Below are 12,500 nucleotides of genomic sequence, written 5' to 3' on the forward strand. Positions count from 1 at the left end.
CCAAGGAGTTCACAACATTGCCATCCGGAAGTATAACGGACCAACACACAAACTCTGTGTAACCATGAACTTTTATAGTCTTGTTAATACAGTTTAGTGAGAACAACTCACAAACGCGGATGGCAAAAACAATAACAAAGGCCTGAATGGCGTCATCTGCATACTATCTATAGCCTGATACTGACTTCCAAAAGGACTGGCAGTTTGACGTCATTATTTGGTTTTTGCACCGTCTAGTGAGTTGTCCTTAGTAGAGCTCATGAAAACAAGTTATTTCATTTGTTGAACTATTGAATACAACTCACGATTTGATTTCTTTTGTGGCGAAAGACTGGCATTTTGACGTCATTTTTTGGTCAGTATCAGGCCATAACTTTACGACACTGACACTGACCAAAAAATGACGTCAAATTGCCAGTCTTTTGCAACAAAAGAAAACAAATCGTGAGTTGAATTCAATAGTTCCACCGATAAAATGACTGAGTGAGAGAATGTGAGTAAAGAGCCTTTTCCAAGGACTCAACTATGCGTCGAGCGAGGCTCGAACCCAGGACCTTCCGACCCGAAAGCGAGTGTCATACCACAAGACCACATAGCCGCATACGACATTAGAGAGGTTGCTTCTCTGTTCTTCACCTTCACCATTCTTTTACAAGCATTAAATAGACACGTAACTAGATAAATCAGTTGAATAATATATTGACTTAGTGACTAACTTAAGGCCTTTCGCTTCTTAATAATCCGATCGGGACGACTCGGCTGCGGCTCCAATCGTCTTTTTTAATTCCTTCTACAGTTCACGGTCTTTTGCTGTGGATGCTATTGTCAAAATATCTTTCTTTGATTTAAATTCATTGTTATTTTGGTAGCGTTTTAGGTCTCGATTCAGGACATTGTGAATTGAATTGTGTGGTCTGCCTTTCTCTTTCTTGTACAAGAAATATCAATAATAAACTAATTAGCTCTTTACATAATATATGAATAGAAGCAAGTAATATTTAAATAAATAATAAACTCCCATTAACCTATTTCGAGGAGATCGGACTAATGTAAATAAACGAACTGGCGGTCGGGTGTGCACATATATTAACAACAAATGGTGCCACCCCAATAACTGTCAGATAAAGAAAATGTATTGTGACGATTATATTGAATTTATTACTGTTTGGTCACGACCATATTACCTACCCGGGAATATACTCATGTCATCATCATCAACGTCTACATTCCACCATCATCAGACAACACCACAGCGAAAAATATTTTGAGGAAAGAAACACAGGACATTCAAATTAAGTCACCCGATGCCGTATTGATGGTCACTGGCGATTTTAACCAATGTAACGATTTTACTCTCCCGGGACTTCATCAATACGTGGACTGCGAGACAAGGGACAAAAAAACATTATATTTATTCCTGTGTAATATTAAAGATAGTTATAAATGTTTACCCCGTGCCCCATTAGGTTTATCTGACCACTGCATGCTCTTGCTACTCCCCACCTACCACCCTGTTTTTAAACGTGTAAAACCAGTAAAGAAAAGTGTACAGATCTGGAACGGAAGTGTGTGTGAAGATTGGCGTGGTTGTTTTGAATGCACTGACTGGAATGTTTTTATCGAATCATGTGATAGTGTGGATGAGCTGAATGACTCTGTGAATGAGTATTTAAAATTCTGTGAACAGCTAGTGTCTTGTAAAGAAAGAAATAAAATATTATCCTAACAACAAGCCTTGGATAACAAAAGATCTAAAACTTTTATTGAACCAAAAGAAAACTCTCTTTACTAGTGGAAACAAAAAAGATCTGAAAACAAATCAAAAAGAGATAAAGAGAGTAATATCTAGTTGTAGAGACAAGTAAAAAAATAAAATTGAAAAATGCTTTTCTTCTGGGGATATACGGGACACGTGGCGGGGGCTTAAAACTGCTGTTAACTATAATCCAAAGCCCACGATTATATCAGAAGATATCGAAATTGAAACTCTAAATAAATTTTATTCACGTTTCGACACAGCAAACAGATTTGATATTGAAAATGGAAAACATAAATTAGACAGGGCTTTGTAAGATGAAATGACTATTGAGGTCAGTGAAGAGGAAACGAGATTAGTATTTTCGAAACTAAACGAGAGGAAGGCTGCTGGGCCGGATGGATTGAAAGGAAAATTATTAAAAGAATGTGCCCATCAGCTTTCCCCCATTTATACACATATTTTTAACTGGTCCCTCCAATGCGTTTCGATCCCTGAAATTTGGAAAACTTCAAAAATTATTCCTGTTCCAAAAAAAGAAAAACTTGAAACTATGAACGATCTCAGACCTGTTGCATTGACTTCAATAGTCATGAAATCTTTAGAAAAACTTGTTCTTGTTAAAATTAGGAATCAGTTTATGCCATTGAGTGATAGTCATCAATTTGCTTACAAACCAGGACGTGGCGTAGAGGATGCCATTTTGCTGTTTAAAAACAACATCTACAGGCATCTAGATCACGCTAGGAGCTATTGCAGATTTCTTTTTGCAGATTTTTCTTCAGCGTTCAATACAATGCAACCTCAGGTGGTTGTTCAAAAATTGACTAGTCTGAATTTAAACAAGTATATAATTGCTTGGGTGCTCGAATTTCTTACGGAGAGAACCCAATATGTTCAATTAGGTAAAAACAAATCTTCCTGTATAACTACAAATATTGGTGCTCCTCAAGGTTGTGTATTGTCCCCTGTATCATTCACAATATACACGAATGACTGTAGAAGTCAAAACATGAGTGTACCTTTAATAAATTTTGCAGATGACACCGCTCTTCAAGGCCTCATAACAAATGGCAACGAAGTGGCTTATAGGCAAGAAATTGATAGATTTGTGTCTTGGTGTGATGCCCACCACCTAGAGCTTAACATAAGCAAGACAAAGGAGCTAGTGATTGACTTTAGGAGAGTGAAGGAACCGATAGAACCGTTAAAATTAAAGGACCAATTCGTCCAGCGAGTTCCTCACTACAAATACCTTGGTGTAACGATTGATGACAGGCTCAAGTGGGATGAACACTTGAAAATAATTAGGCATAAGATGTGCTGACGTACATATTTTTTATCAAAACTCTCTCAGTTTAGAATAGATAAAACCCTCTGCACATTATTTTATAGAGCAGTAATCGAAAGTGTTTTGTCATTTTGTATAACAGCTTGGGGAGGCAATTGCTTAGCAGTGGAAAGGAACAAAATAAATTCAAATATTAAAAAAAATCCATTAAACGCTATATAAATGATGTTGACGATGTAGATCTTTTATACGAGAAATTTTGTATAAATAAAATAACTAAATATTAAATGACCAGTATCATCCACTAAGACCATCAATTATTATGTCAGAAAGAAGTGGTCGCCCTTTCTCTATTTCAACGAAAACAGAGAGACACCGAAAATCTTTTCTGCCGTCCAGTATTAGGCTTTATAACAACAAGCAATAATCATTTTATATAATTATTTCTCATTTTTACTTTTAAAAATATAAATATTAATTTATTAATTTATTTGTTTTACAATCTTTTCAATTTTCAATTTATAGTGACAGTTTTGGCTATTGTACAGTGTTGAAATTGTTCATATCATAAGGTGCAGCTCTGGTTGTAGAGCTGCTCCTTTTTATATATATACATCCTATTTCTATTGTATTTTTATCTTATTGTGTAAATTATAACACGTCTGTACAAAAAATTTCCTTTTTGGGATGCAATAAAGTATTATTATTATTATTATTATTATTATTATTATTATTATTATTATTATTATTATTATTATTATTATTATTATTATTATTATTATTATTATTATTATTATTATTATTATTATTATTATTATTATTATTATTCCCAAGAGGAAACTTGTCTTAAGGGTCTCTTCCAATGAGAGACTGAAAAAATTCAGGCGTCAGCCGCATTTCAGCGCTGCAAATTGAGCTGGGCGAGGTGACTTGCTCAAGGCCACTCAACGAGGCGGGTAGTCGAACTCGGTACCTTTTGGGGTACGAAGCAAAGACCGCACCGCTGAGCCACGCTGTCCCATTAAGCATTTTCGTTTAGATTGTGGTAAGACACTCACTTTTGGATCGGGATATCCTAGGTTCGAAACTCGCTCGGCGCGAATTTTTGTGTCCAAGGTAAATGCCCTTTACTTGCATTCTTTCTCCGTGCTCATGTGTAAAATGAGTACCTGGCCGTTATCGGCGTTGGAAAACATTGTAATATCGCTTAATAGGCGTCATGTCATGTTATGTGTTGTTGGTGATCAGGGACCCTCTGTAAGGCGCTTTGAGTAGGTTTATTGGATATCGCTCTACATATCATCTCAAGTTTGTCTTTCTTTTAAATATAATTTTATGCTGAATAAATCATTTCCCCTCTTCTTTCAAGGTATGGGCTGATGCCGCCAAACAGACATTCCTCTCTTCCTCCGTATATAATTGTATACTTTATAAATCATTTTCCCTCTCCTTTCAAGGTGAGATGCCGCCAAACAGACATTCCTCTCTTCCTCCGTATATAATTGTATACTGTATAAATCATTTTCCCTCTCCTTTCAAGGTGAGATGCCGCCAAACAGACATTCCTCTCTTCCTCCGTATATAATTGTATACTGTATAAATCATTTTGCCTCTCCTTTCAAGGTATGGGCTGATGCCGCGAAACAGACATTCCTCTCTTCCTCCGTATATAATTGTATACTGTATAAATCAATTTCCCTCTCCTTTCAAGGTATGGGCTGATGCCGCCAAACAGACATTCCTCTCTTCCTCCGTATATAATTGTATACTGTATAAATCATTTTCCCTCTCCTTTCAAGGTGAGATGCCGCCAAACAGACATTCCTCTCTTCCTCCGTATATAATTGTATACTGTATAAATCATTTTCCCTCTCCTTTCAAGGTGAGATGCCGCCAAACAGACATTCCTCTCTTCCTCCGTATATAATTGTATACTGTATAAATCATTTTGCCTCTCCTTTCAAGGTATGGGCTGATGCCGCGAAACAGACATTCCTCTCTTCCTCCGTATATAATTGTATACTGTATAAATCAATTTCCCTCTCCTTTCAAGGTATGGGCTAATGCCGCCAAACAGACATTCTTCTCATCCTCCCTATATAATTGTATACTGTATAAATCATTTCCCCTCTCCTTTCAAGGTATGGGCTGATGCCGCCAAACAGACATTCTTCTCATCCTCCATTTGCCAGAGTGTTTGGATCACACTCGGTAGTTACAACAAATTCAAACACAACTTCTGCAGGTAATATTGTTTATATTCTGCTATTTTGTATTTATATATATATATATATATATATATAATATATATATATATATATATAATATATTTTCAAAATTAAAAAGAAAAAATTATGCCCCCCCGCCACTACATCATAAGTTATCGCCGCCTAGGCATTCGGCAAAGGAATAAAGATGATTTATCAAACAAGATGTCTGATGTCAACAGGAGTCTCCCGTGTTGTCCAAGTGAGCAAATTGGGGGTTAATAATCTTGCTTAAGGAAAAAAAATGAAAGTGCCCGAAGCGGGGCTCGAACCCGGGATCTTCTGGGTTTCGTTGGTTTTCCTTGAGCAAGATTATTAACTATTCCAGTCTTCCCTTCGAATAATCAATATAAAAATGTGTTGTGTATATATAATATAATATGATATATATGTATATATATATATATATATATATATATATATATATATATATATATATATATATATATATATATATATTACAAAATCCATTCATTCATCGTCAAGGATATTTTTTTTCATATTGTATATTCGAAGGGAAGACTGGAATAGTTGATGGGTCAGCAGTCGGAATGCAACGCCGTAATATGAGTTGGACCGAGGCGACTTGTTCAAGAAAAGGGGAGGGGGAGAGGGCAAAACATCATCATCATCATCATCATCATCATCATCATCATCATCATCATCATCATCATCATCATCATCATCATCATTAGCATCATCATCACAATCATCATCATCATTATAATTATCATCAACGTCGTCATCGTCGTTATCATCATCATCATCATCATCATCATCATCATCATCATCATCATCATCATCATCATCATCATCATCATTCTTATCGTCACCATCGCCATCATCATTATTCGAACTGTTGGCCAAACAAAACAATTATAATTTACTTCCACCATTTATCCATGAACACTTTTACTTCTTTCACCCAACGTTAACGCCGTGTGATCTCAGAGACTCCATTCTGTTCTCCATCGTCAATGCCTTCACCTCCTTCTTCGCTGGATTCCTGGTATTCACCATTCTGGGTTTTATGGCATTTCAACAAGGACGTCCTATAGACGAGGTGGCTGAATCAGGTAACGAAACCCAATCCGAGTATTCATATTCCATTTCGGTAAAAAAATTGGCTCATTATCCACCAAAATCACAATTTTTAATTCTAAAGATTCGGTTAAACTTGCCATTTTCAACTGTTTCACCCTCTTCTTCTCTGGATTCCTGGTATTTACCATTCTGGGTTTAATGGTGTTTCAACATGGACATCCTATAGACGAGGTGGCTGAATCAGGTAACGAAACCCAATCCGAGTATGTATATTCCATTCCGGTAAAAACAAATTGGCTCATTATCCACCAAAATCATATATTTAATTCTAAAGATTCGATTATACTTGCCATTTTTAATTGGTTCACCTCCTTCTTCTCTGGATTCCTGGTATTTACCATTCTGGGTATTCACCATTCTGGGTTTCATGGTGTTTCAACACGGACATCCTATAGACGAGGTGGCTGAATCAGGTAACGAAACCCAATCCGAGTATTTATATTCCATTCTGGTAAAAATTGGCTCATTATCCACCATAATCACAATTTTTAATTCTAAAGATTCGGTTATACTTTCCATTTTCAACTGTTTCACCTCCTTCTTCCCTGGCTGCCTGGTATTTACCATTCTGGGGGGTTAGGTTGTTTTTTTTTTTGGCATTTTAACCAGTACGTCCTATAGACGGGGTGGTTGAATCAGTAAACACATTTTTCATTCCTATTAGGTAAAAAAGGCTTATAATTCATTTCAGCCAAACATCATTTTTATTTCTAAAGATTTGATTATATTAATTTGTCATTATTGTGGCGGGTTTTGTGGTTTTATTGTTGGTTCGAGTCCAAACGATAAGCTCAATGGTCTGGAGTCGAACTAGTATGCGCGCTATGGCTCGCTTTACCAGCTGCGCCACTCAACCTACACCACAAACGGCGCAGGTTTAATCTAGGGGTGATTATGAATAACCTCAGGGTCCCTTATAACTTAATTATATTAATAACAAGTGAGTCAAGACAATAGTAACGCCCAATACAATAATAACAATTCTATACATAAAGTTTAATTAGATTGTTACAGGAAAAGATAGAGAGAATAAGATGGAAGGTAGAATGAAAATTATGGGTGATACATATTTGACAATTTAATTGTTATCCCTGTATTTATTTAATCTCAGAAAGAATAGCTCTAATTGAGTGGATCTAATCTACTATTTATTATTATCTATTGATTTATTTATTGATTTATGTATTTATGATTGATTGATTGATTTATTTTTAATCATTTGTGTCCGTGGAAAATACATTTGAAAATGGTTTTAGCCCGGTTGGCTTATCTTTAATCCATTCAGCTTGCTTGATTGGTGAATGTATCAGCTAGTTCAAGGGTTGGCTCCTGAATCCAGGGTTTTCTTGACTTCACAACAGTGTGTTGTAGTTATGGGCTGACAGGAAGGTTCTGGTGTCGGCGAGGACTGACCTCAGGGATTGACAACTAAGCAAGGATTGAGCACGGACTAGCAAGGATTGGGCACGGACTGGGTGCCAGGCAAAGACCTTCAATTAAGATTTAAAACAAAAAGGTCTCAGAGCTAAATCTACTTTGACTTTCGCCACCGGGTCGTCCTTGAGCGACACATCATAATAGCCTTTATTTGCCGACCAAAGGCAAGGAGGAGCGATAACTCCATGATAATGGTTACAGTTATTACATTTGTATCAAAATTCAACTGATAATTGAGCTATCTTACATGATGAGAATTTAACGGGGTTATGTCCCTTATATTTTGTAATTTATTTTTATTTATTATAATTGTGATTATTATTATGTGTGGCCGTGGATTGGCGGTAGGCTACAGACATCATGCAAAATACATATTGAATATAAGTGAAATAATAGCATAGATCATAAACAATGTTAACTATAGTATAATATACATATAGATATAGTTTTATACAAATATTTCAACTTACGGACATCCATAGAATAAAGCACAAATAAAATATTGAAATATTTAAGCATTGAACTCACAGTAATATCTCGTTTCACTTTGAACAAGTTAACTAACAATTAATTTCAACCGAGAGACGTTAAACTTTGACAAGTTTGAAATTGGAGGAATGGTTCTTCTTTCTTGGGATTCTTAGTGTGTGTGTGTGTGTGTGTGTGTGTGTGTGTGTGTGTGTGTGTGTGTGATTCACTTCTGAGATAGATTTGGTTTTGTAAAGTCAGGGCGCGCCAAACAATTATGGGGATATCCTATCAGAAAGAACGGTCCTATCTAGATAACCAATGATGTTAGTGTATCTGAGGCAGAGGATAACGGAAAAAGACGGGAACCTGAGGGCATAAGCACACGTTGGAGTCTTGTTTGGAAAGGCTAATTAGCAGGATATATACACACAATGGGCAGACAATTGAAAAGGTGAATAAGACTGAAGCGGAAAGTGAGTGGTAGGATAGCGTTCCGTTATACAATGGGAAGGTTTCCTACATATTGACCAAGTCCCGTTAGCAACATTTAATGCTTTTATTGGAGAAAAGAATGTCCATGTTCTGAGTGTTTTAGCTCAAAGTGTCAATTTCCCTTCGTAAATATTGTGGTCCACTAAAAACTTAAAGTGGTTTTGAATATGACAGTGGCGAATGATAAAGAAATCATAAGAGAAAGAAAATCGTTCGTCACAATTATCAACTTCTCGAAAAAAAAAACATTTTTGTTGAATTCTTGGTATTCACTTTATTGGGTTTTATGGCCTTTCAACAGGGACGTCCTATCTACGAGGTGGCTGAATCAGGTACCAACGAAATACATTCCCTAGCTAAGTCTTCCATGCTGGTCAAAGCAGGCATATTACACATCACAATCAATTTTTTAAATTTCTGATTATATGCATCTGTTTTCAAACTTACTTTTTGTCATTGTCTTGGAATGATATTCGTTGGTTTCGTTCTTTCCCTGAGAGGGATACAGGCAAATGTATAGATAGTTATAGTTTTGGGAGGTGATTTTTTCTCTCGAATACATCATCCCTCTGTTATCTATTGTTTAATAGTGGTATCCTGTGCGCTTGTGGCTGGATGATACATTTCAGACGATTCACTCGTAAAGGACTGAAATTGATTCCGGGTGAAGCCGATATTTTTATCTAAATGCACAAAAAGACATTGTGTCTGAATGAACACGGTGCTGGAATTTCAATTTATAACCACAAACATGAAACTTGGAGTTACGAAGATTATCTTCGTTATCGTGTAGAAATAAATACGAATAGGCTTCAACAGATGTGATGTCGAATAGTAATTTAGTAGCTGGTTCTAAACTATCGGAACAATGGCGGACGCCCTTGTAAGATACTTCTCCGACGAACATAAAGTGTATCCAGAGGGGAAAAACATTATAAATCTGATGATGTTTTGACTTTATACATTCTAATCACATGACACTGAAAAAGTTCTAGCAGGCATGAAGAATAAAAAGTACCGATTTTCTTTGTTTAGAACCAAGCTGCTCGTTGCTGGGCGGACGTGACGTCTGACTATTGAATCCAATTCTTGCATTGAAAAACAACCGGAACAAATGAGAGGTTGTTTTTTTTTACACAGTTCAATATCCACCTGAAGTCGATGTCTCAAAGAGCTTTACAAGAGGTCCCAGGCCAATAGCAACACTTAACGAGACATGACGCCTGTTAGGCGATATTACATTTTATTTTGACAGAACAACGCTGTTAACGTCCTGGTACTCATTTTACATCTATTCATCCCTACATATTAACGTTTCGAGACGGCGGGTCACAAACGCCCTGCTGTCCAGCCAGCAGTGATTTGGTGGGTTTGTAAAAAGATGATTTAAAAAATTTAGTCCAGAAAACTTGTCCCTCCTTCAAATATGGATCCATTAATGTGACCGTCATCTTGTCAAAAATTCTCAAACCTTGGACACCATTGAATCGATCGATAATTGAAGGACGAGCTTTCTGTTAACAAAAAAAAAAAACAACAACAAAAACAAAGGGTCCTTGACCAACAGCAACACGTAACATGTAAAACAAGACATGACGTCTGTTATGCGATATTACATTTTTTCCCCGACAGAACAACGCTATTAATGGCCTGGTTTTCATTATATACCCGAGTACGGTGTGAGAATATGAGTATAGAGCCTTTTCCAAGGACACAACTATTCGCCGAACGAGGCTCGAACCCAAGACCCTCTGATCCGAAAGCGAGTGTCATACCACTAGATCACTTAATATCCGCACAATATAAAACGTATTTTTTTTTTCAAGCAGAATATTCTTTTGTTACTTTTCAGACCTTGATATCAAGATGGTTTCCATGAATCAAGTTTCGATAGATAATGTGTGGCAATTTTTCTTTGTATCGTATCATTCAAGAGCTAATAGGCTTTTTTTGTAAAGAAAAGAAAACTTTAAATGCTCTGTGAAGCTTTCAATTATAGATGCATATTTCAAAGTTACATAAACAGTATTTATTGTTATTTTGACCATTTTGAGTGTTGAATCATTTTAATACGTACTTCTGTTACGTCGTAATCGTTTGAAAGAGATAATCGGAAAATTGTTTTCATTTGTAAAAATCAATTGAGTTGCCCCCCCCCCCCCCCCCTTGAATTCGTTAAAAAAAATCATCAAGGTCCTTATAGGGATTCAATAGTCTGATGTCACGTCCGCCCAGCAACCAGCAGCTTGGTTCTAAACAAAGGCAATCGATACTTTTTATTTTTTATGCCGGTTAGAACATTTTCACATGTCATGTTATCAGAATGTATAAAAGTCAAAACATAATCAGATTTATAACGTTTTTATCCCCTGGGTACACTTTAATGCTCGTCGGAGAATTATTTCATAAGAGCAGTGATGGAGATAAAGGTGTTCGCCATTATTCCCATATTTTAGAACCTTTTTCTATGTGTCATGACGAAGGAAGTGACGTCATGACTGTTGAATCCTATTCCCTTATTTGGCAATTCCGAGCATTCAAACCACCGCGATGCTAATTCAGAGCTCTTATTTCTTGAGCGCTTTACACGCCCTTAAAAGTTTAAATCTATCCCAGATTCTGGATTGTTGAGCGGGCAATGATAATTGCTTGCTTCATTTTGGATCGTAGCTGATCTTGTGCAAAAATTGTTCCCATAGTAAAACAAAGCTAGTTAACTAATCATTGCTTAGAGAAGTTTGTTTTTACTTATTTGTGTTGTGTTGTATTGTTTTGTATGGCTCTTTTTTTTTTAGTTTTGGTTATTCTTGTTTGTGTTGTTTGATTATTGGTTTGTTGTTTGTTTGTGTGCTTTTTTTTGCATTGGGGGAGGGGGGGGGGTGTAGTTCTTTATTTTTCTTCGAGATTTTTTTTCGGTTGTTATTTTTGTCTTTTTATTGTGGTTTGGGTATTTTTTGGGGGTGTTATTTGTTTGAGCGAGGGGGGGGGGTGGGTTGTCTGTTTGTGTGGTATATTTTTCCCTTGTTTATGTTGTTTTTGTTTTTCCTTAGGTTTACTTTGTTTTTATTTTATTTGTTATTTGTTGTTTTTGTTGGGGGGGGGGTTTGGTATTTTTTGTTGTTTTTCTAATTGTTTCTACGTACCATGCTTTATGCCGTCAGGTCCAGGCCTTGTGTTCATCGCTTATCCCAAAGCATTGACCCAAATGCCTTTACCACAATTCTGGTCAGTCGTATTCTTCCTCATGTGTATTCTATTGGGCCTAGACAGTGAGGTGAGCGGCTTATGGAAAGATGACCAAAAATATTTGTTGTCTTTTTTCTTCTTTCAGTTTTGGTCAGAAATTGTGTTTGAATGAATTTTTAATGAATTAAAATGATCTCAACATGTCCTGAATTCTTAAACATAAAACTTTTCACAATGTCTATTGTGATTACCATTTATAAATAAAACGTTCATATATTTTAACTTTACAATGTTTTATTGATTTTTATTTGGCTACAGTTGAGAGCACATCATAAATTCAACATTATATCTTTAATTATTAGGCTCCCTATTATCAACCTTTTTATATTTGTGCTGTGGTAGTGTTTAAAACTCATACAAACATAAATTAATTTAAATAAAGCAATGTGGAAAAATCAATAAACGAATGAATGGATACATGAATGAAAGGCGTCGA

General features: G+C 36.1%; 1 protein-coding gene across 5 annotated transcripts in view; it reads left to right on the forward strand.

The window, feature by feature from the left end:
* The window catches only part of LOC144970008 (sodium- and chloride-dependent betaine transporter-like), a 61,809-nt gene that overhangs the window by 37,404 nt on the left and 11,905 nt on the right, over positions 1 to 12,500 (forward strand). For all 5 annotated transcript variants that reach the window (XM_078909155.1, XM_078909153.1, XM_078909151.1 and 2 more), the window contains 3 exons: positions 5,189 to 5,292; positions 6,266 to 6,390; positions 11,980 to 12,092. In XM_078909155.1, the coding sequence (XP_078765281.1) occupies positions 5,189 to 5,292; positions 6,266 to 6,390; positions 11,980 to 12,092 (342 nt within the window). The remainder of the gene's footprint in view (positions 1 to 5,188; positions 5,293 to 6,265; positions 6,391 to 11,979; positions 12,093 to 12,500) is intronic.

This window comes from Berghia stephanieae, chromosome 4 (genome assembly GCF_034508935.2).
Source record: "Berghia stephanieae isolate SIO BIC M18660-M18661 chromosome 4, UCSD_Bste_1.3, whole genome shotgun sequence".
Classification (NCBI taxonomy): Eukaryota; Metazoa; Mollusca; class Gastropoda; order Nudibranchia; family Aeolidiidae; genus Berghia; species Berghia stephanieae.